The 24,963-nt window shown below is 49.4% G+C and overlaps 1 protein-coding gene across 7 annotated transcripts in view; it reads right to left on the bottom strand.

Moving 5' to 3' along the window:
* Positions 1 to 24,963, bottom strand: part of ASB13 (ankyrin repeat and SOCS box containing 13) — a 73,324-nt gene that overhangs the window by 13,221 nt on the left and 35,140 nt on the right. For 6 of the 7 annotated variants that reach the window (XM_029616238.1, XM_029616241.1, XM_029616245.1 and 3 more), the window contains 2 exons: positions 23,085 to 23,272; positions 3,676 to 3,826 (listed from right to left, as the gene is read on the bottom strand). In XM_029616238.1, the coding sequence (XP_029472098.1) occupies positions 3,676 to 3,826; positions 23,085 to 23,272 (339 nt within the window). Of the gene's footprint in view, positions 1 to 3,675; positions 3,827 to 23,084; positions 23,273 to 23,463; positions 23,519 to 24,963 lie in introns of those variants that run through there. The other variant, XM_029616243.1, reaches the window with a different exon arrangement.

The following is a 24,963-nucleotide window of genomic DNA, read 5'->3' as shown; positions in this document are numbered from 1 at the left end:
ACTCCCACTGGTAAGTGGAGACGAACTGAATAGTCTTGAGACTGCAGGTTCCAACGTGACAGTAGTGAGCATTCGATCACCTGATGAAGGTAATCTATCAGTGTAGCAGGGGTCGAGGCTACTATAAGCCAGTCGTTCAGGTACAGAAAAATGCACATGCCCCTCTGTCAGATATGCCGCCACCACCACCACCATGTAGTTGGTGAAAACTCTCGGGGCTGCTGATAGGCCGAAAGGAAGAACCTTGTATTGGTAACCTTGTGTCTTGTATTGGAAGCAAAGGTAGCGTCATGAAGATGGGTGGATAGGAATGTGCGTGTAGGCATCCTTCAAATCTATCGAGCACATCCAGTCGTTCCATTGAAGGAATAGCAGAATTGATTTGAGGGATACTATTTTGAACTTTTCCTTGCTGAGGCATTTGTTGAGCTTGCGAAGGCCACCGGATTTCTTGGGAATGAGGAAATATGGTTAGTAGAAGCCCTTGTTGTGGGCTCCTTGTGAAATACGACGGATCGCTCCCTGTTGTTTGAGCGAGAGGATCTCTTGTTCGAGTTGGAGATGAGACATCTTTATTGTATGCTCCGGTGGGTGAGGAAGTGAAGGATTAATTGTGAATTGTAGCTGGTAACCTCTTTGCACAATCTCCAGAACCCAGTGATCTGATGTTATCTCCTTCCATGCTTGAAAGCGAGCTGTGATTCTTGCGGGGGCGCTTGATGTGGAGATGGCAGCAGAACTCTTAAAAAGACTGAAGTTTTCGCTGTTGCTGTTGATTGCTGAGATTGCGGGCGTTGAGTCCTCGGTTTCCCTCTCCTGTTCAACTGTTGTTGTTGTTGTTGCTGAGGACGTTGGTACGGCTGGTAAGTAGTGGGTCTGTAAGACTGGTATGATCGATGTGGGTATTGGAGACGGTGCGAGGGCCCGAAATAACACCGTGAGGTTGAATATTGAGAGGGGCCGGCAGGAGACTGAACTGCTACCGCCTGGTCTTTTAACTTTGTTACTGCCTCTTGAAAACATTCACCGAAAAGGTTGTCGCCCATACATGGAAGGTTGGCTAGTTTTTCATGTAGATCTTTCCGTATGGCGCTGGCTCGGAGCCACGCCATACGCCAAGCTGCAGTCATCATAGCTGAGGCTCTCGATGAGATTTTGAACCCTTCATAAATGGATCGAAGCAAATGTCTGGTACTTTCCTCCATGTCCTGAAGAGGTCGTGGAACGGAGTCTGCTGTGGACACCAGCAAGTCCTTGGTTGCATTCATAAAGGTATTGCACCATATAAAATTGGTGGTGCTGTACGCGACAAGTGAGCATGGCGTTCTGATATACCTTTTTAGTAAACTCATCTAAGCACTGGTTGTCACGACTAGGAGGGGCAGATGCATGTAGTTTGGACTTCTTAGCCCGTTGCATTGCCGATTCTACTACGACAGACGGGTGTGGCAGTTGTGGTGTAGAATAACAAGGGGTTTTTCGCATCTTATATTTTAGATCAGTTTTCCTGGCAACTGCTGGTATTGAAAACGGAGTTTCCCAGGATATTTCCCGTACTTTGTCTAGTACTGCCTGAGGGAGAAGTGAAGTTGGTTCGCTTGGAACGTCAAAAACTTTTAAGAGACCCAAAGTCTCCACCCTGGGATTAGGGAGCTTCGGGGTCTCCAACTGTAGAATCGCTCCCATCTTATCTAAAAACCTGGGATATGATAGGTCTTCAGGTGGCGAATATGGTTCCTGAAGTTGCTCTGGTGGGTCAGATGGAAAACTCGCAGCGGAAGATGGTGAGGAAGGAGGCGAATCTGTACCCTGTATTGAACTGGGGTAGTTGATAGGTACAGGAGAGTAAAGTGAAGCAGGAGACCTTGAGGGGGTCAGAGATGATACCTTGGTAGGTTGCGGGGATTCCGGAGAAGTGGAGGGCGATTCAGGAGGCAAAGAGAAAGTTGTCTGTAGGGCATCAAAAAAATTCCGACAATGCTTCAGACAGCTGAGAAAAGACTTCCCGTGCCTGAGGTGGCATGGCCGGGCGACTGGGATTTTGCACTGGTTCCCGTGAGGACCTTAAGTCTGCCTGAAGGTCTACTGGACGTTTGTCCCTTTTCGCGACCTTTTCCCCTTTACCTAGAGGCTCTGGCCGTTGGTGCTGTGCAGAATATGGTTGTGATCTTGATGAGCTGCCGGACCGACTCCGTAAGAATGTAGGAGAGGATGGTAATTGGATCACGTCTGCTTCCGAAGACAAACTGGTTATGGCAGTCCTTCTTGTCCCTGATGAACTGGAACTGTGTAAGTGGTGTGGACTAGCCAGTCCACTATATCTAGATCCTGTTATATCCCTGTGTCTGCTCCTGTCGGTATGATGGTGTCGATGGAAGTTGTGAGAAATCTCATGTGTCCTCATACGCTTGGGACGAGGTTCTGATGGCAAAGTTAGACTCTCCAGAGTAGCAGGATTAACCTGCGTCTGTGATGATACTATTTGTCAAGGCTGTGGAGATGAAGAGCCCTGATGCGTCGTGTGTTTTCTTTTGTGAGTCGAGTGTCTCGACTGTGGCGTCGAATGCTTCAATTTAGGCGTCGGGTACGTCACCTCCGACACTCGTTGTGCCGGCTTCAATGCTGAATGCGTCAGTCTCGACTCTTTATGCATCGCGTTCGTCTGCTTCGGCGCTGACTGCGATGAAAGATGCGCCGGCTTCAATTTGTGCATCGGCGTCGAGGTTGTTAACTTCGGCGCCAAGTGCGTCGGATCAGTTTGATAATGCTTCGTCTTCGGTGCCGATATCCCAGGCGCTGCTCCAACAGATTTTGAAGCCAAAGGCTGCGGCATCGGTGTTGGCGCCGATACCCCCGGCGCTGCTCCGGCATCAGTGTCAGAGTTAATTTATCCCCGCTCTGTGTCGAGGGTGTCGGGTACGAGTCCTGCCCTGGTCCTGATCCCTTATCGTGGGTTTTCTCTAACTCTTCCGTGGATCTCACCTTTTCTCCAGGCCTGGAGAGTCTGGGTTCCATCGAGGCTGCCCTCTTTGTCAATGGGGCCTGGTTTTTGACGGTCCCGGTGATGACTGTGTGTCTGATGGAGGGGCGTAAGAGCCTTCTCTCCCCGATTTTAGATCTTGAATTTTCTGGGCCTGTTGACATTGGGCCCTCGGCGACATTCACCCACAATGTGGGCAGTCGCCTTGATTATGGTCCGGACCTAGGCATCGATAACACAAATCATATCCATCTGTAATGAACATGATTTTTCCACATATACAGGGCTTGACCCCGATTGCCTACTCGGTTTTTTGGAAAAAAACAGACTGAGGAGAATGTTACTTTCCTGCGCAAGAACCCACGCGCAGTCGCAGAGGGCAAGACACTAACCTCTGCTTGGGGAAGCTCCGCCTCCCGGGACCTGAAGGACAGCTCCCATGACAGCATGGCTAATTCAACCCTGCTATCAACGGGAAAAGTATCATACACCTGCAAGAATTATTCCAACAAAACCAGCTCTCTCAGTTTAAGTTTTTAAATAGGAAGCAAATATGTTCCTTCCTGAAAAAGGGAGTCAGGAGACTGAGGGCTTAACTGTGTTTTGTGTCTTTGGAGGGGCAAGATTAATTCTATGATAAACCTACTTCAGGCTGTAGGAGTGTACAGAAATCCTCCCTTGGGAGTTGCTCTCACCGCTCATGCAGGCTTCATGGAGAGGTGACGCTGTGAAGAGCGGAAGATTCACCTTGGCTCCGTGCTCCAGGAGTAGCTTAATACACTCGATACTGCCCGAGGCACACGCATCACAGAGCGGGGTACTACCATCGATGTTCCTGGCATCCACCTGAAAGGAGGAGAGATACCAGGCTCAGGTGGCATTCATACTGCACTGTTCTACGATACAGTCCTCCTGCGAGAGGGCCGTTTCAGGTTTCCTTTTCTTTTTTTCAATTATGTATTCATGGATCATGCTTAAGATACTTAGAAGTATCTTGGCAGACTATATCACTATATACCAAACAAAAATGCTTGTGATGGATATTCAGTGGCAGCAAATCAACGTCACCTCAGTTTAAAATGAGATTCAATCTTTTGAAAAAGACATTAATTTTAGTAAGATGCCATTACATGGTGCCTTTCACTAGAACAGGATTCCAAAATGTTTAATAGCAGTGATACTTCAAAATCATACATCAACTACCTCTGGATGAAAAGTCTGGTTATTGATTTTGATGTCTTGGCTGCATGAGAGCTTCTAAAGGTAGAAGAATGGTGACATTTAATTTTACCTGTTAATTTCCTTTCCTTGAGTCCTAGCAGCCCAGTCTAAAAACATCTTGGATTTCCCCTCTTTCATAAGCAGGTGGAGATAGAACTTCCTTTTTTCTTCGGTGCTAAATATTCTAGGATAGCCAGAAGTCTTTCAGTAGCTTACTGCTGTAGCTTAAACCACTTACTTATACATATTTTTTCAGGAGACAAAGAGGGAGCAGATTAGTAGGAAAATGAAATAATACGCTTTAAATCTATGGACTTCTCGTGTCCATCCCTTCTTTCTCTGAGACACTAAGTAGACAGACAACTGCGTCCTTATGATCGTGCTTCCATTAGTCCCTATTTGCTTCCTGATTCTCCTCCTGTTCTTTTCTCTTCTGGGAGGGCTGTAGACTGGTCTGCTAGGACTCAAGGAAAGGAAATTAACAAGCAAGATTAAATTTCATCTTCCTTTTCATCTTTTAGACCAGTCTAAAAACTTCTGGGATGTGCCAGAACAGTGCTATGTTGAGAGGGGTACTGTTTCTATCACTGCAAACACTTTCCTGTCAAACCTAGTCTCCTCCTTTCTCTGCAGATCCAGTTTATAGTGCTTTATAACGAATGTAATGATACCCAAGTTGCCGCCCTGCAGATTTCCAGTGGAGATACTGCCGACAACTGGGCTCTAGCAGAGTGGGTCTTTAGGCCTACTGGCACATGCTTACCTTACCCAATGTACACTACCGCTATTGGCTCCTTGAGCCACTTTGCAATGGAAGCAGCCTGCCCTTCATGGGACCCCGAACAAAACAAAATGCCTGCCCAATTTTCTGAAGTTATTTGTAATCTCAAGGTATCTCATGATGATTCTCCTAACATCTAGCAGGTGTTTCTTTCTACCTTTTCCTCTACATTCCTCCTTTTCAAATGCTGGAAGAGATATTTCCTGATTCCTATGAAATTCTGATACTACTTTTGGGAAAAAGGAGGGGACTGGCCTTATTATGACCCTATTCTTGTGGAACACCAGGTATGGATCCTTACACAAAAGTGCCTGCAACTCTGAGATACTCCTGGCAGAGCATATTGATACCAAGACTGTCTTCAATGTCACATCTTTCACCGATACCTCTCTCAAAGACCTTCAGGACTAGGTTCAGATCCCAAGCTAGCACTACCTGATAGACATACTTTTACTAACCTCAGAAAACATGTCACATGGGAGGACCCCTCCACTTGGCCTCTATAAACATACTAAAGCTGCCACTTGAACCCTTAAGGAATTCAGTGTTAACCCTTTCTCCAGGACTTCCTGTAGGAATTCCAGGATCATCCCTATCCCTGCGCTAGCGGGAATAATATTTTTCTTACACCAAGCTTCAAACTCCCTTCATACTCTCCCATATGCTAAGTAGGTTGAGCATTTCTTTGATTTAAGCAATGTGTTGATGACTGCCTCTGGGTACCCCCAGATCTCAATTTTCTTCTTTCAACAGCCAGGTTGTAAGACACTAGGGATTCGGATCTTCCATGGCCATTAGTCCTTGCCTTGAACACCTCTAGCTTCATTGGACCCTTCTTCTGCAATCTCACAAAATCCCCATACCATGGTTGCCTGGGTCAATCCAACACCACTAAAATGATCACAGCCCCTGTGGTGGAAGATCCTCCTGATGACTCTTGCTATCATTGGCCATGGCAAGAATACATACAGTAACTCATTTGTTGGCCACTTCTGTATCAGTGTGTCTACCCCTTTGATACTTGTTCTTTGTCACGACTAAAAAATGTCCTGCCTTGCCATTAAATCCCAGCATGGGGTCCCCCATGCTTGTACTATCTTTGCAAATGGTGCCCAGTGAGTTCCCACTCTCCAGGATCTGTGTGCCTGCTGAGTTAATCCACTTGTAGGATGGCATTTCCCGCTATATGTGTTGCCAGCAGTGCCTCCATGTGAGCTTCTACCCACCCCATTAATGCTTTAGACTCCTTTTGCAGCTGATTGTTTATCTCTGCTATTGCCACAGCACTGTCTGAGAATATCCTTAACACTTGTCCATGCAAGCTGGAGCAAAACTTCCTGAAGGCCATCCTGACTGCCCTGGGCACTAGCCGATTCACTGACCAGGATGCTTCTGTCTCCACCCATCTGCTTTGTGCTGCCTGTCTGCCTGCCGAAATGCGGCCCCTATCCTGTCTGGCTGGCATCTGTTGTTTCTGCCCTCCAAGTCAGTCTGTTCTAATGACACTCCTCCACTCATACTGGCATCTGACATCCACCAATATAGGCTTTCCCTAACTTTCTCTGGAAGCCTCTGCCTCCTGTCATAGTCCTGCTCCGTGGGGCCCATCTTGCTAGTAAGGCTGAATGAAGTAGAAGCATGTGGACCCTTGCCCACGGGACTAAGTCTATAGCTGCTGCCATTGATTCAATACCTGCAAACATGACCTAACTGTGGGCTTTCGCATCATAGCAGCCCTCCTCACTCAGTTTTGTAACTTCAGGGTACTCTCAAATCATGAAGTCTCTCCCTATTTTTGTATCGAATCAGGCCCTCAAATATACCAGAGACTGGGTGGACTTCAACTGGCTCTTGCTGTCTTTCACTACCCACCCCAGTTTCTCTAGCTGCTCTCTGACTGTTGTGTAGCTTTGTGGCTCTCCTGGCGAGATCTGGCCCAGACTAGCCAGTCGTCCAGGTATAGATGAACCAAATAACTTGTTTTCTCAAGAAAATTGCTACCACCACCATTACCTTAGTAAATGTACATGGTGTTGTCACCAGGCCAAAGGGAAATGCTTTGAACTGAAAGTGATTGCCTAATATTGCAAATCTTAAATACATCTGATGAGTGCAAGTATATCAGAGAGGTAAGGAACTCTCCCCTCTTCTTATTGATCCCATTACTGATTAAGGTTTCCATTTTGAGCATGAGGATTCGTAGGTGTCTGTTTATTTTCTTCAGATCTAGTACCATCCAAAAGACGCCTTCTTTCTTTGGCACCATGAAATATAGGGAACAACATTCTTCCCCACTTTGCTCTTTCAGTACAGGCACTATAGCTTCCAGTAGGTGCAATCTTTCTAATGTTGTCTGAATTGCTTCTTTGCTTGTGATCCCCCTGGGGAAACTATAAATGAATTTAGAACTGGGGTGGCAAATTCCAGGACATACCATTTTTGGATAATCTCTAGGGCCCACTTGTCCTTGATGATATGAACCCACTCTCCGTAGAACTTTGCTAACCGCCCACCTACAGGTGGGATCAAAGAGTGGGCCCCCGCCCTATCACTTGCCTCCTCTCAATCCCCCGTCACCTCTGGAGGCTTTATCCCTAAAACCTTTCTAGCTATCCCAAAAGGGATGCCTTTCCTTAGGCTCTTCCCCCTGGAAATAAGGTCTGGGGCTCTATATTACTTGTACTCCCCCGGTCTCTACATTAGGCCTTTATATGCATTCTTATTCCAGTCTTCTGGCAACATTTGGACCTTGGACTCTTCCAAATTTTTCATTTCTCTAATTCCTTACCAAATAACTGCCCTTTAAAGGGAACTTTAATAAATGCGAGCTTTTGATGGTGCATCCACTGCCCAATTTCTCAACCACAAATATCTCTTGGCCTTAACCCTGCTGCTACTTGCTATGCCAAGGATCTACCAAATCATTCAACATATTGGCCACAAAGGCTGCTCCTGCTTCCATCTGAGCTGTCTCTGAAGAACAATCCTCTGATAGGCTAGCTGCTTTGTGCCACTTCTGGATCCCCCTTATTAGGGCTGTAGCCACTGTGATGGGCATAAAATTCCCCTGGTTAATACATGAAGCAGGCTGTAAGGAAAACCTGAGGGGATCCAGTATGTAAAAGAAATCAGAATAGGAGGTGGACTCCAACTCCCAGAAAGCACAGAGGTTCAGGAGGGGGTGGAATTTCCTAGGCTTTACCTATCAAGAGAATGAGAGCGCTCTGGCATGGTGGGGAGAAGGGCATGCGCTTATCTGAAGGAGGGACGGGGCAGTATCAGGAAGCAGCTCGCCTAGAACCAAATTAAGAGACATAGAAGATGGAGGGGGAGGTGTTGAGCAATCCTGAGGACAAGCCGCAACTGATTGGCTTGGCAAACGAGTGGTGGAAACCCCCTCCAGAAGGGGACACATTCATGAATACTGTTATTGGGTGGATGTAGTTGCAGCGAGGTGGCAGTTGGACCTGGTTCCCCAAGAGCCAGGCCCCTAGAGTGCAGCCGTGTAGGAAACAACTGTGAGCAGCATGCAGGAGGATTAAAATGAGAGTTGCTTTCTTACTGTATGATTTGGAGACTGTTGTGTTTTGATAAAACAAAACTATTGAGACTTTAAACTACTGGGAAAATCTGGGACTATATTTGTTTAAGCCCTGCTCACCAATTGGGGTGAGAGGATTAGAAGCTGTCGCTGGGACTTCGTTTAAGCGCCGCTTACCAATTGAGGTGAGAGGATTGGAACCCATAACACTGACATCCTGGATTAAGAATAAGCAATAGAGACTTAACCAGGGGTTCAGTTTCTTTTGTACCCAGCGAATGCCAACCGGATTGTGACTAGGAAAGTGATGAGTGACACGAACTCACGACACCACATAACCTCCACAAACTGCAGCCTGAAGGGAGACACTTACTGCCTCCTTTTGAGAAAGGAATCTATTTTGTGATCCTGCGTATCCTTGGGAGCTAGGCCCCCTTCTGGTGGAATAGTGGTCCTCTTGGAGACTGCTGCTACTGCGGCATCAATCCTTGGAAGGCTGCTTCTTGCTGCAATGGGTGTAGGTCACTCATAGAGCATTTGGGCCTTAGCCCTGTGTCAGAGGATAAATCTAGAATGGAGCACCTATCTTTCAATGCCTTTTAGTATGGAGTCTCCCCTTCTTTTTGCAGGTTTCTCTTCTTTCCCCTATCCAGGGATTGGACCACTTGTTGAATAAGGGGGCCCAGTTCTTCTCTTCTAAATAGTCTCACTGCCTCCTCTTTCTCCCAACTCCAGAAGGCCACTATCTTCTGCTGGGGAGAGGCCCAAGGGGCTTTGGCTTCCTATGGGGCTCTCTTTTCCTTCTATCGGGGCCTCTTTGGCCCGTCCTCCAGCCTTATCCGCAAGGTTACTTCATTTTGCCTCCCCCCATGTCACAATAAGCTGTGTGCATCAGAGAATTCATACTCACTCAATTCCTCTTCCATCTTATCAGAAGTCTGCTCCTTTCTACTCAGGCCCTGCTTCCTCTCTAGGCTCCCTTCTTGGGCCTTCCACCACTTCTCTGCTGCGTTCAGCCCTTCCACGATTGTCTCCCTGTGCAGGAGTTAGCTCCTCCCCCTGTCTCCCTGTGCGGGAGTTAGGTCCTCCCCCTGTCTCCCTGTGCGGGAGTTAGCTCCTCCCCCTGCACTATTTCACTCGCAGATGCCGCATTTTCTTGCTTCCCCGCCTCCAGATTCACTTTCCTTATCTGGGTGGCTTGCTTGGGCGAGTCCGTCTTACATTTGTGGAAGAGCCCACTATGGTGCTCTGCTTGTGGAGGCCGCAGTAAGGACATTTCCTCCATCGTGCCAACATGTTCTAATTTGGGCCGCAACCCTGCTCCTCCTTGGCATCCCCTTTAGGTTTGCTTTCACTTTCCTGGTTTTCATAACTCCCGTGCTCTGCGGGGGTAAGGGGAACTTGCACCAGCCTGAAAAGGTCTGCATTTCACAGAGAGCCCATGTGTCTGCTTCTCTTTGTTCTTTCAATGTTTTATTTATTTATTTGGCGATTCCTGCTATCTTACGCTGCCTTCACCAACTGAAGGCAGAGAATTCCAGAAGGACTTCCGGCTATCCCAGAATATATATAGCACCAAAGGAAAAAAAAAAGTTCTCTGCCTCCACCTGCTGGTGAAAGAGAGGAAATCCCAGAAGTTTTTAGACTGGTCTGCAGAACGAAAAGGAAATTGATTGAAGAAATTACTTACCTGATAATTTCGTTTTCCTTAGTGTAGACAGATGGACTCAGGATCAATGGGTATAGTGTGCTCCTGATAGCAGTTGGAGACGGAGTCAGATTTAAATCTGACGTCAGCACTACATATACTTGTGCAGAAAGCTCTGCTCTTCAGTATTCTCCTCGAAAAGCAATAGTGGGATATATGTGTGTTTGGATAACTTGATTAACTAGGTTAACTTGATTAACTTGAACTAGTTGACGTGAATTGTAGCTGGAGACCGCCAGTGTCGTCAACCGAGAAACACAGACACCCGGTAGCTATGGGTGTTTTAACTAGGGATAAGTCTGGCTTACCCGTGCTTGTCTTGCTCTCGGGGATTGTTACCTGAGGTTTCCGTATTTTGAGGCAGCCGTGGGCGAGATGCTGAGTCCATCTGTCTACACTAAGGAAAACGAAATTATCAGGTAAGTAATTTCTCCATTTCCTAGCATGTAGCAGATGGACTCAGGACCAATGGGATGTACCAAAGCTACTCCCGAACTGGGTGGGAGGCTGCCCGTGGCCCACTTAGTACTGCCCTTGCGAATGCTGTGTCCTCCCTGGCCTGAACATCCAGGCGGTAGTACCTCGAGAAGGTGTGAATGGAGGACCACGTCGCAGCCCGACAGATCTTGGTTTCTGCCCAGGACACTGCCTGGGCCCTTGTGGAATGGGCCTTGACTTGTAGAGGTGGAGGCTTGCCAGCCTCTACGTAGGGCGCCTTGATTACTTCTTTGATTCAGCGGGCTATGGTTGCCCGCGAGGCCTCTTCCCCTTGTTTCTTCCTGCTGTGAAGGACAAATAGGTAGTCCATCTTTCGTACGGATTCCGATCTTTCCAGGTAGCAGACTAGGAGTCGGCCGACGTTAAGATGACATAGGCAGCGTGAGTCTTTGAGTCCTTTTGCTCGTCTGGAGATGGCAGTGAGATGGTTTGGTTTAGATGGAAATGAGAAACCACCTTTGGAAGGAAGGAGGGGACAGTGCATAGCTGTATGGATCCCGGTGTGAATCTGAGGAATGGTTCCCGACAGGATAGTGCTTGAAGTTCGGAGATGCGACGGGATGAGCATATTGCCACTAGGAATGCAGTCTTCAAGGTCAGGAGCCGTAGGGACAGACCGCGTGTAGATGTGAAGGAAGCTCCCGCTAGGAAGTAGAGTACTAGATTGAGATTCCATAGGGGTACCAGCCACTTTAGTGGTGGTTGGATTTGCTTGACCCCTCTCAGGAAGTGGGAGACGTCTGGATGGGAAGATAGACTGATGCTGTCCACTTTGGCTCTGAAGCAGGCCAGGGCGGCCAGTTGAACCTTGATTGAGTTGAGAGATTCCATCAAGGCCGTCCTGCAGGAATTCCGGCCGTCCTGCAGGAATTCCACAATCATGGGAATTTTGACTGTCCGCGGCAGGATGTCACGGTCTTCACACCAGTCTTCGAATATTCTCCATATTCGTATATAAAAGTTAAAGATGTGGAAAACTTGCATGCTTGGAGCAGGGTGTCAATTACTGTCCTCGAGTATCTGCTCTTCTTCAGGTGAGTCCTCTCAATGGCCAAACCGTAAGAGAGAATCCAGTTGGGTTTTCGTGGAGGATCAGTCCTTGCTGGAGCAGGTCCCTGTGTGGACTGACAGCTTCTCCTCGGAGTCTGTGACTGAATAGTAGGCAGGCTAGTCTGACTGCCCGGGCTTCCAGTCGGTTGATGTTCCATCCTGACTCTTCCTTGTCCCATTGCCCCTGGGCCAACAGTTCCTGACAGTGGGGTCCCCACCTTTGTAGGCTCGCATCCATGGTGAGCAAGACCCAGGTTGGTGTGGATAGCCTTATTCCCTTGCTCAGATGGTCCTCTTATATCCACCATAGGAGCTGGGTCCGTACCTCTGCTGGCAACTGGGGGCAGACGGTGTAGTCCTGGTACATCGGGTTCCATCGTGACAGTAGGGAACGTTGTAGTGGTCACATGTGGGCCCTTGTGACACATGTGACTTCTAGGGTTGATGTCATGAGTCCAAGGACTTGGAGGTAGTCCCATACCGTGGGGCAAGCACCGTTCAACAGTTTTCTCAACTGGTCCATCAATTTCCTTCTCCTTGTAATGGGAAGGACGACCTTGTCCTGCTGGGTGTCGAACCGGACTCCCGGGTATTCTAGATTGGGAGGGCTGCAGACAGCTCTTGATTGTGTTGACGACCCACCCAAGGTTTTGCAGTAGGTTCTTGACTCTGGAGGTCGCCTGATGACTTTCTTCTGGAGATTTTTCTCTGATCAGCCAATCGTCCAGGTACGGGTGTACAAGGATTCCTTCTTTCCTCAGTGTTGCTGCCACTACCACCATGATTTTGGTGAATGTCCGAGGGGCAGTGGCTAGTCCTAAGGGTAGCGCTCGGAATTGGTAGTGGTGGTCAATGGTCGAGAAGCGTAGAAAGCGCTGGTGGTCGTGATGAACCGGGATGTGCAGATAGGCTTCTGACGGATCCAGGGAGGTCGGAAATTCTCCCTGCTGTACCGCCTTTATGACGGAGCGCAGGGTTTCCATGCGGAAGTGTAATACCCTCAGGCAGATTTGAGGTCAAGGATGGGCCAGTACATTCCCTCTTTCTTGGGCACGATAAAATAGATGGAATAGTGCCCAGTATTTTGTTGGTGCATGGGCACCGGTGTTATAGCCTTTAGGGCGAGCAATTTGGTCAGTGTGGTTTCCACTGCCGACCTCTTGGAGGGGGAGTGGCAAGGGGATTTCACAAATTTGTCTGGGGGGATACTGAGGAAGTCCAGATAGTATCCCTCCCAACTGATGGTTAGGATCCACTTGTCCGACGTTATCTTGACCCATCTTTGGTAGAATAGAGCAAGCCTGCCCCCTATGGCTTCTTCCTGTGGATGGGTCTGTTGATTCTCATTGTGGGGTGCGGCTGGGGCCTGGGCCTGCACCGCCTCCCCTCTTGTTGTGTTTGTTCCGAAAGGACTGGCCCCTGTCTGTGGGGCGAGGTGCTTGGTATGTATTCTTGTACGGTCTAAAACTTTGTGATCCTCTGCCCCTGGATGTTCGGGGAGAGGGGCGTTGGCTTCTCTTGTTCTTGTCCTCCGGTAGCCGAGGTACTGGGGATTCGCCTCATTTGTCGGCTAACTTCTCCAGTTCACTTCTGAACAGGAGGGCTCCTTTAAAGGGCATTCTCGTGAGTTTCATCTTGGAAGTCGCGTCGGCTGACCAGCTTCGGAGCCAGAGTTGCCTTCTGGCTGCCACAATGGATGAGATGCCCCTGGCTGAGGTGTGCACCAGGTTGGAGGTGGCATCCGTGAGGAAGGATATTGCTGGTTCTAATGTTTCGACGGGTGTGGTGGTGTTCCTGGTCAGTGACAAGCATGCGTGTGTCACTATGGCACAGCAGGCAGCGATTTGCAGTGACATAGCTGCTGCATCAAATGATTGTTTAAGGATGGATTCCTGATGTCTGTCCTGGGCATCCTTGAGTGCCGCTCCTCCTTCGACTGGAATGGTAGTGCACTTTGTGACAGCGCAGAGCATGGCGTCCACTTTGGGAAACACTAGGAGTTCTTTGGATGAGGGATCTAGTGGGTATAGGGTTTCTAGGGCACATCCTCCTTTGAAACTGGCCTCCGGAGCATTCCATTCCAGGTCGATCAGTTGTTGTACGGCTTGTAGCAACGGGAAATGGCGTGAGGCCTGACAGAGCCCAACCAGAAGAGGGTTCGTCTTTGGTTCCACTGTGGCGCTTGTGCCTAGGATGGTCAGCTCCTTCAGGCTCAGAGACACAAGTCTGGTAGCTCGTCTTTGGAGAAGAAATGCATCATGGTTCGGTATGGTTCTGTTACTGGAGGGATTTCCCCCTCCTCCCAGGATTCTTGATCTTCCTCCGAGGTGTCCGTGTCCCCTAAGGTGAGGCTTTTGTCCAGAGGTGGAGGATCTCTGGGAGGCCGAAAGTGGCCTGGTAGGTTTAGGTCCTCTGGTGGATGCTGTGGCTGTGTCACAGGTGGCGCCGATTGTGCCTGGATGGTTTGCAGACCTTTGAAGAATTCCACCCAGGAAAAGGTTCCTGGGTCCATATTGAACCCAGCGGCATTCCCCTGAGAGCCCCGTCTGAGGGAGGGCCGAGCTGGGGATAGAGAGGTCCAGGATACTATCGGTGGAGCCGGATTCCTGTACTGGCTGGGAGGGGGACCTTGTCCTGGTTCTCCTAGAGCCGTCTCGCACTGTAAGCACAGGGCAGTAGCCGCTTCATGCTGCACAGCTCTTATGTGGCAGGCTGGGCAGAGGGCTTGTGCTTTGACTTTGTTGGCCGGTGGAGCCATGGTTTGTGCGAGTAGGGGCATTCAAACCCAGTCTGTGCATTTATATGCGCACGCTGGGAGGCTTAGATATGCGATCCGGGTGCGCAGAGGGTGTGCGTGCAAGCTGTGAAGATATGCGTGCAGGCCAGTATATGCGCTTACGGAGATATGCGCGCAGCCGAAATTGTGCGCCTGGCGCCGTTGAGCAAGTCGCTATGCGCACGGCACCAATGCGCGTGCTGCTGTTCACACAAGTATGTTATGCACCCGGCTCGCCGCTGTGAGCACGGCTCAGTTAGGCGGACAGTACAGCGATCAAGGGGGGGAAATAGTGCCGGCGACCACACAAGCAAGATGGTGCCCCCCCCCCCCCCCCCGGAGGATCTCCACGTGGGTGGGCCCTCAAGCCGAATCGGGGTCTAGCCCAGACTGCGCTGATCAACCCAATGGGACAGACGCCGGCTGGCGATCTGTACAGTTATTCGAGCCTCAGACACTGGAGATTTAAGAAAGTTTTCTACCTTATCTTGTCTCGGCATTTCCTGGTCTGGTGCCGGGCAGTCTCCGGCTGTGGGGAGAGAGGGAAATTACCTTCACCGCCATGCTCGGACTTGCACCCGCTGCCTCTCAGCCACTCCCGTTCCTGGGGGCTAAGTCCACGCCAGGAATTGGCTATCAGCCCGAGGCTTACCTCTGAGGGATCTCGGAAATCACCTCAGGAATTCTTGACTGGGGGAGGGACCCTTAGATATCACCGCAGGAGAGCGGGGCTCATCTCTAGAGGTAAGATTATTTCTTCGTTTTGGAATTTTGGTTTGGATTTTCTAACGCTGTGCAAGCGTGTGTATAGTCCCAAACTGCTAAGGACACTGAGAAATACTGAAGAGCAGAGCTTCCTGTAATGCTGACGTCAGATTGAAATCTGATTCCGCCTCCAACTGCTATCAGGAGCACACTATACCTATTGGTCCTGAGTCCATCTGCTACACGCTAGGAAAACTATAAATACTGACCAGTTATAGTTGGGTAAAATGAAGCAAAGGGAGACAAAACAACTCGCCCAAGGTTACAAAGCGAGTAGTAGAGCAGAGACTAGCACGGAGGCTATGGGAGATAATATGACTTGTCCAACTTTTCGCAATGCAAGGGAGAAAAGTATGAGGTCAATGTCAGAGTTTCATCTCTGGTGACCCCCTACTTTAGGGTTCTTAACCGCCAGGTAAACTTCCTCCATAAAACACAAGCATGCAACACTTGAAACATAACCTTTCTATAATGTTTTGAGAGTTGCAGATTGACTTCAATTAAAAGTACTTTTGAATACAAAATGTTAAAAATTGCATCAATATAAATCTGAGAACCATATATATTGTATTATAAATTGTACTAGAATAGCATGTGCTAATTTTATTACTGTTTTATATATTATGTCACACTCCTCACTTTGTATTAGGGAAGTCATTGCCATCTCCTTTAATGCACATGGGAGAAGATGTAGGGCACAGTATGAGAGAAACACCTTAGTACTTCTGGACTGTGGAATCTCTCAATTTGCCATGGAAAGTGGCAAGCAATTCCTGGCCTCCTGCCGGTTGCCTTGGCAGTTTGACACATTTCTGTGGATGCATGAGCTCTTCAAAAACCCAGCACTGTACCAGGAACCAGCAAAAGAAAATTAGGTCTTACCTTCGATAATTTTCGTTCCTGTAGTACTAAGGATCAGTCCAGACTCCTGGGTTTTTCCTCCGCACCAGCAGATGGAGACAGAGCAAGATTTGAGTGGCTCTGCCATATATATCAGGGTGCCACCCACAGGCAGCCAGTATTACGCCATGTCAAAGCAGAATGATTCTCAAACCAAACTATCTACAAGAAATGTAACTGAACATATGGATCACTGACCCCAACAAGAAAAACCAGACCTGTAAATAAGGATACGAACAGCAGGAAAATCCGCAGACCAGAGGACAACACAAACAAATAGCAGTAGCGGACTCTCCCAAACCTTGTTGCACACAGCGGGCAGGACTCTGGACTGATCCTTGGTACTACAGGAACGAAAATTATCGAAGCTAAGACCTAATTTTCTTTTCCTGTAAGTACCGGATCAGTCCAGACTCCTGGGATGTACCAGAGCTTGCACCTACGTGGGATGGGAACTGGAGAGGCCCACTCTCAACACGCATACCCCGAAATTTGCCCCGCTTGGATCTTGCACATCGAGCCTGTAATGACGCGCAAAAGTATGCAACAATTTCCAAGTTGCTGCTCTGCAAATCTCCTGCGGGGAGATTTGATGACATTCAGCCCAGGCAGCTGCCTGAGATCGAGTGGAACGCGCCTTGAGCCCTATCAGTAATGGCTTTCCAGAAAGCAAGTAAGCAGAATTAATGGCCTCTTTCAACCACCATGCGATCATGGTCTTGGAAGCCAAATTACCCCGCTTTGGTCCATTCCAGAGAACAAAGAGGTGATCCGAGGACCTAAAAGCGATAGTAACTTCCAGATAACACAGAAGTGCCCTTCGAACATCCAATTTTCTCAACTCCTTGGAAAGAGGATCCGACCAATCCAAATCGGAAAATGAAGGAAGTTCTACGGACTGATTCAAATGAAAAGAGGACACTACTTTCAAAAGAAATGATGGCACAGTCCGTAAACTAACCCCGGAATCTGAGATCCTCAAGAAAGGCTCCCGGCATGATAACGCCTGCAATTCAGAGACCCGACATGCTGAGGAAATTGCTACCAAAAATACCATCTTCAACGTGAGGTCTTTCAGAGTCGCCCTCTTCAATGGTTCGAAAGGAAGCACACACAAAGCCATAAGGACAACATTCAAATTCCAGGATGGACATGGAAGACGCACCGGTGGCTGCAAATGTTTTGCCCTGCGAAGAAATTGCGAGACATCAGGATATGCTGCCAATGCCACCCCATCTATAGAACCACGCAAACAACCCAGGGCTGCCACCTGCACCCGCAAGGAACTACAGGACAAGCTCTTGGACAAACCGTCCTGGAGGAAAGCTAGAACTCGGGATACCGACGCCAGAGTGGGAGCAATCTGACGTGAAACACACCATGACTCGAAAATCCTCCAAACCCATAAGTAAGATAGGGAAGTCGACACCTTGCGTGACCTGAGGAGAGTGGTCATCACCGCGTCCGAGTAACCTTTACCTTTCAGGCGCCTCCTCTCAAATGCCATGCGCTACGAAACAAACTGGACCCTGATGAAGAAGGTTCGGAAGAAGCGGGAAGCGCAGCGGACCGTCTACCACCAGATTGAGCAGATCCGCAAACCATGGCAGACGGGGCCACTCGGGAGCTACCAGGATCACATCCGACGGATGTGTCTCTATGCGACGAAGTACTTTGCCGATCAGAGGCCAAGGTGGAAAAATGTACAGCAGAACAGACGCCGGCCAAGCCAAAGCTAGAGCAACCACGCCCTCTGCCCCTGTGTCCCTGCGACGAGCAAAGAAGCGAGAAGCCTTGGCATTCTTGAAAGTCGCCATGAGATCCATGCACGGCGTGCCCCATCTGTTGCAGATGAGTTGATAAGCCCTTTCCGCTAGCTCCCACTCTCCGGGGTCGAGCTGATTTAGACTCAGAAAATCTGCGTGTACATTGTCGACCCCTGCTATGTGGGATGCAGCTAAGGCGGATAGGTGAAGTTCCGCCCACTGGATCAACAGTCGAGCTTCCAGTGCCACCGGCCGACTCCTGCTTCCACCCTGCCGATTGATGTACGCTACTGTGGTCGCATTGTCGGACAGCACTCTTACCGACTTCCCGTGAATGATAGGAAGAAAAGCCTGCAGGGCTAGGCGAACTGCTCTGGTTTCCAAGCGGTTGATCGACCACCGAGACTCCGCTGGAGACCAGAGTCCCTGAACCGACTGTCACAAACAAACGGCTCCCCAACCAGAAAGGATGGCATCCGTGGTGACCACCGTCCATTCTGGCACCGTCAGTAGAACACCCTTGTGCAGGTTATCCGAACACAGCCACCACCCTAGACTGGAACGGGCAGACTCCGTCAAGGGCAGGGGAAGGTAGAACTGTTCGGAAATGGGACTCCAACGGGAAAGCAGGGCCGATTGTAAAGGCCTCATGTGCGCGAATGACCACAGGACCAATTCCAGAGTAGAAGCCATGAAACCAATTACCTGTAAGTAATCCCAGACCATCGGGATGTGTAGTTGAAGCAGGGTCGATACTTGGCCCTGCAGCTTGAGACCGCGATCCGATGAAAGGTAAACTATTCCCTGACAGGTGTCGAACAAGGCTCCCAAAAACTCCGACTGGGATGGGACTAGGTAACTTTTGGCTAAGTTGACCACCCAACCGAGAAACTTCAGCACCTGTAGCACCAGTTGGACTGCCGAGTGACACAGACTTTCAGACTTCGCCCGAATCAACCAATCGTCCAAGTACGGGTGCACCAGCAAGCCTTCCCAGCGAAGTTGAGCAGCCACCACCACCATAATTTTGGTAATCATTCTGGGAGCCGTCGCAAGACCGAATGATAGCACTTGAAACTGGTAGTGGTTCCCTAGGACGAAAAATCTCAGATATTTCTGGTAGTCTTGTTTGATCCCAATGTGCAGATACACCTCTGTCAGGTCTAGTGAAGCCAGAAACTCTCCCGGCCGAACGGAAGCGATGACCGACCGTAATGTCTCAATGCGAAAGCGGGGTATCCGCAGACATCTGACATGCTTGAGGTCAAGGATGGGTCGGAAGGAACCCTCCTTTTTTGGAACTACGAAGTATATGGAATAACATCCCCTTCGCTGTTCTGGGGGAGATACCGGAACGATTGCCCCCAGGTCCAGAAGATGATGCAAAGTGAGTTTGACCGCTTGCCTTTTTGTGGCATATCCGCACGGAGATATTAGGAACCTCGGGCTGGGATGGCGTGCAAAATCTAAAGCGTAGCCGTGTTTTATCACTGAGAGCACCCACTGGTCCGACGTGATTGTAGTCCATTCCTCGTAAAACAGAGACAATCTGTCCCCTACCTTTGGTACCGAGGAAAGGAATGGCCTGACATCATTGTGCAGGCTTCCCACCTGAAGACGTCTGGGAAACTCCAGGTCTACCGAAGCGCCGGCCACAAGAGGTCTGGACCAAAACTGCTGGCGTGGGATGAAAGGAAGAAGTGGTGGTATGAGCCAGGCGAGACTTGTGCGACCCTCGAAATCGGGATCGTTTAGAGAAGGATCCCCTGGATCGTGTCCTGTCCTCCGGCAGGCGGTGAACCTTATTCTCGCCCAGTGACTGAATCATATCCTCCAGTTCTTTCCCAAAAAGAAGTTTCCCCTTAAAGGGCAAGGAACCCAAACGGGATTTGGAGGCCCCATCCGCCGCCCAATTTTGCAACCACAACAGCCTGTGTGCCGATACTGCCGAGACCATGGAGCGAGCTGAAGTGCGCAGAAGATCACAAAGGGCATCAGCACTATAGGCCACTACCACTTTGAGACGGCCTGCCTGTCGCGCTTCTTCTTCTGAAAGGCCCTCATTGGCTAACAACTGTTGCACCCAGCGAAGCCCCGCTCTCAGGGCAAAATTACTACACATTGCCGCCCGGACCCCTAGGGCGGAAACTTCAAAGATCTTCTTAAGCTGCACCTCTAATTTCCGATTTTGAAGGTCTTTAACAGCTATAGCCCCCGTAACTGGAATGGTAGTCCTTTTCGTCACCGCAGAAACCGCAGAATCCACCGTCGGAACCCGAAGCATATCCAAAGCATCCTCCGGAAGAGGATATAGTTCATCCATAGCCTTCGGGACCTTCAACCCCAAATCTGGAGTATCCCATTCATGAAAACGCAAGTCCATAGCCGAAAAATGGAAGAGAAAGGCTGTAGGAGGATCACTCAGGCCCAATAATACTGGGTCCATCGAGCCCAAACGAGACTCCTCTGGCGGCACCGCAATCCTTAACTCTTCTAGGATTGCAGGAATTAGGGGACCCAGTTCATCCCTAAGGAACAGGCGGACCACCTTAGGATCGTCACCCTCAGTGACCTGACTCTGCCACGCAGATCCCTGAGTGTGGTCGCCTACTCCTTCGACCCCCCTCGGGGGCAGGGTAGTCTCTTCTGGATCATCCGGATCTGGGGACTCCGAAGCCAAGTCCGAATCCTCCCAGAGTGGAATAGTCCGTAATGGATGTTGAGCCTTGGAAGCTCTCCCTGGGTCTCGTGTCTGGCTCGGCCTCTTGGCTGGGGGAGGCGGTGCCTCGAAGCTTCCGGACAAGAGCCTGTCTCTTTAAGGCCTTGCGAGCCTTAAAGGCTCTGTGCATGGCTAAAATAAAATCTGAAGAAAAGGACGAAAAGGAACCTTCTGAATCCGTTCCAGCATCGTCATCCAGTCCTCCACCTGCAGCCGACGCAGCCGGAACGAGCCTCGCAGCTGTCGGCTGTGGGGGGGGGGGGGGGAATCACCATCCCCCAGCGATCAGAACCGCGACTGAAGCGGCTCCCAAAATGGCGGCTTTTCCCGCGCTCACCGGCCCAGGTCTGTGGGACGAGGCAGGCAGTTCCCCGATGGTGATTGCCAACTAACTGCACCTCACAAGTACCCTCCTGACCGGCCGCGAAATCCCCTCACCTCCAGGCATGCAGGCAGAGCAAAGCCCATCCTGCGAGAGGCGCGCGCGCCATCCACCCCACATGCTACGCAGACCTGACCGCATGGCATCAGGTAACCTGGCCGACCCAACAAACGGACCGATACAGTAAAGTCCGCGGGAGAGCGGATGAACGCCTGCTCTCCCGGTGCGTGCACCGGCCCTTCGGCGGATGTGCGCGATTCTCTATTTAAATTAGGTGACGCGGTAAAAACGGGGAAAAGGAGGCGCTAGGGACACTAGCGTCCCTAGTGCCTCCTTTTTGACAGGAGCGGCGGCTGTCAGCAGGTTTGACAGCCGATGCTCAATTTTGCCGGTGTCGGTTCTCGAGCCCGCTGACAGCCATGGGCTCAGAAACCGGACACCGGCAAAATTGAACGTCCGGTTTTCGGCCCGACAGCCGCGGGCCGAATTCAAAATTTATTTTTTTTTTTTACTTTTTTTACTTTTCGGGACCTCCGACCTTTGGGTCGGCGCTAATTTCTGAAAGTAAAATGTGCGGCTTGGCTGCACATTTTACTTTCTGTATCCCACGCGCCTACCTAATAGGGCCCTCAACATGCATTTGCATGTTGAGGGCGCTATTAGGTGCCACGGGTTGGACGCGCGTTTTCCTCCCCTTACTGAATAAGGGGTAAGGGAAAACGCGCGTCCCAGCGCAGGCTAACAGTGCGCTCCATCGAAGCGCACTGTACTGTATCGGCCTGAAAAGTAGGGAAAATGAAGAAGGGGGAGAGAAAGCCCACCCAAACGGATCGCTGTGGCAACAAGGTAAGAGAGACCCGCGAACGAAAAAACAAGTCTTTTTTGTATAGAAAACGCCGCCTGACCTGCTCTGCTGTCCACCAATGGGTCCTGAAGTGGTCTCGTTGGGGTGAGTGGTCCGGACTCTCCTGTATCACCCCAAGCTGGGCTGCCTCCAAGGCACAGGTAGGGCCCTCGACCCTTAGCCCCAGCCGCCTGCAAAACCAGGGGGGATGGTCCCCTCAGGACCTACCAAACCCCCTGGGAGGCGAAGACCGTCAAGCGGGAGTCCTTCTTCCTTCAGCAACAATCTTTTTTTTTTTTTGAAAGAAAGAACTTAATTCAAGGCACCTAATAATACAAAATCAAATCTACCTATCTCCCTGTTTCTTTTTTTTTTTTTTTTTTTAAATCAGACTGTGAGTGGAGCACCCAGACCATCTGCTGGAGACAGAGTAATACTGGCTGGCTGTGGGTGGCACCCTGGTATATATGGCAGAGCCAGTCAAATCTTGCTCTGTCTCCATCTGCTGGTGCGGAGGCAAAACCCAGGAGTCTGGACTGATCCGGTATGTAGAGGGAAAACACTCACTCAATTTAGAGAGCGTTCTACAAAGACATTAGTTTATGGTTCAAGCTACCCCCTTACAGGCCTAGCAGCCTGTAAGGGGGTAGCTTGAAAAATCTGTCACAGTACCTCATATGAAATGAAATCAGACTGATCCATACTGACTAAGCTGTGAGCAGTAAACAATTCAGGTGCAGAGTGCATGCAGTAATTAGTGCCTCTCTTGCTAACATGGCTGCTCTGAAGGGCTATGAGGAAGCAAGAATTAAAAATATAATAAATGGGTTGATTGGAATAAAAACAAAACAATAAAACAAATCTATGTACACATCTTAAAACTAATAAACGGTTTGAACAATAAAAACATAACTTAGCTCTAACTTGTTCCACTTGATTTGGTGGGAGTAGCAGTGCATATACTTGTTTTGAAATACTGTGCACACATCAAATCTCTAACATCAAATCTCACACATCAAATCTCTAACAAGCTCTTCTTCTTTACAGGATGAAATGTAAATAGTCACATGAAACATTCAAGATACCTTCCTGCTGCTAAAACCGATAAAAAGCACAAGTAAAGTTTTGCATTTCGCCCCGCAGCATTACACACCTGGGCCCCTGCAGTGAGCAGCAGCTTCACGCACTGAGTCTGCCTTTGTAAGCAGGCCTCATGCAAGGGAGTGATGGAGTCCACTGTCACCAGGTTCACGCAGGCTCCATAGTCAATCAGCTCCTGAAGTTGCCCGACATGCCCTTGCCTGGCTGCCTCATGCACAGGTGTCCTGTCAGCCCAGAAACCTACAGAGAAGCAGAGGGAAGGAATTAGTATGCTGCTACCGCTTTCAGCAAGCACACCCACAGCGCCAGGAGGAGGAGCGTCTCCCCTGCTAGGCTTCCACTGCCCTGTGAGGAGCGGTTTCACACGTGCGCGATGTAATGCGCACCTTAGTTTGCATTTTTGTGGAGTCAGGAAAAGCAAGTTTGCTTACCGTAAACGGTGTTTCCGTAGATAGCAGATGATTTAGCCATGCTGTATGGGAGCGCATTGCGATCCTGGTAGGCGGAGCTTCCCTCAGTGAGTCACAGAGTTTTAACTGTGCAGCTGCGCGGTGTGTTCCCGTGCGAATCAGCCATCTTCCCTTCAGTCTCTTTGTATCCAAGATGAATGCATAAGCAAATGCCAGTTTTTTTTGTTTGTTTTTTGACTGTCTAGGGAGGAGGGCGGGGACGCATGGCTAAATCATCTGCTATCTACGGAAACACCATTTACGGTAAGCAAACTTGCTTTTTCCCGTCGATAGCAGGCTGATTTAGCCATGCTGTATGGGAGTCCCAAGTTATAGATGGTGTCCAGCTTTGTATACTTTGATGTAGGACATCCATCTTTATAAAGGTAGACAGTCTTATCATTGTGGAAAGTTGGACAAGACTGCTGAACCTAGTGCAGCATCTGAGGTGGATTGTAGCTGTAGGCAGTAGTGCAACGTGAATGTGTGTAGGGAAGACCACGTTGCAGCCTTGCAAATATCTATTATAGGAACTTGTCTGAGGTGTGCCACCGATGCTGCTGTGGCTCTGATCTGGTGTGCTCGAGGTTTAGAGTCCAATTGTATGGAACGTTTATTATAACAGAATTGGATGCATTGAGATAACCAGCTGGCAATAGTTCTTTTCAAGACTGGTTATCCCGGAGCATTAGGATTGAAAGAAAGGAAGAGTTGGGATGGTCTAGACTGCGATTCAGTTCTCTGTTTGTAGTATGCCAGGGCTCGTTTGCAATCGAGTGAATGCAATTGCCGATCCCTATCATGGATATGCGGTTTCGGTTTGAATATTGGTAGTGTAATTGTTTGATTTAAATGGAATGGAGAGATTACTTTTGGTAGAAAGGTTGGATGAGGTTGAAGAGTGACATTGTCATGGAAGAATTCTAGATATGGCGGGTAGTGAACTAGCGCTTGAAGCTCACTGACTCTCCGTGCAGACATAACCGCCACCAAGAACACTGTTTTCCTCATCAAGTATTTAATGTGTGAGGTGTCCAGAGGTTCAAAGGGGGGTAACAATAATTGCTCCAGAATGACATTTAAGTCCCAAGGAACTGGAGGTTTCATTGTTGGTGGACGGAGGTGGATTAGACCACGCATAAATCTGGAGATTAGTGGGTGGTGTGAAATTGGAAGACCTCTGTCCAGATCATGGAAAGCTGCAATCGCACTATGTACCCGTACAGATGCAGTGGCAAGACCAGAGTCATAGAGGTGATGTAGATATTGAAGCAACTCTGCTACGGTTGCGGAGAAAGGATCAAGCTTCCGGTGAGCGCACCATTGCGAATAGCGAAACCATTTCCCTTTGTAGTTACGTCTGGTGGAGGCTTTCCTGGACGCTAGAAGGATATCTTCAACAGGAGTGGGAAGTGCCAGGTGACTTAATAATTGCCTTTCAATCTCCATGCTGTCAAGTGAAGGGAGTGGTGCATTGGGTGG

This window comes from Rhinatrema bivittatum, chromosome 9, assembly GCF_901001135.1.
Source record: "Rhinatrema bivittatum chromosome 9, aRhiBiv1.1, whole genome shotgun sequence".
In the NCBI taxonomy this organism is placed as follows: domain Eukaryota; kingdom Metazoa; phylum Chordata; class Amphibia; order Gymnophiona; family Rhinatrematidae; genus Rhinatrema; species Rhinatrema bivittatum.
The sequence above is the reverse complement of the archived record's forward strand: the minus strand, read 5'-3'. Positions and strand labels throughout refer to the sequence as shown.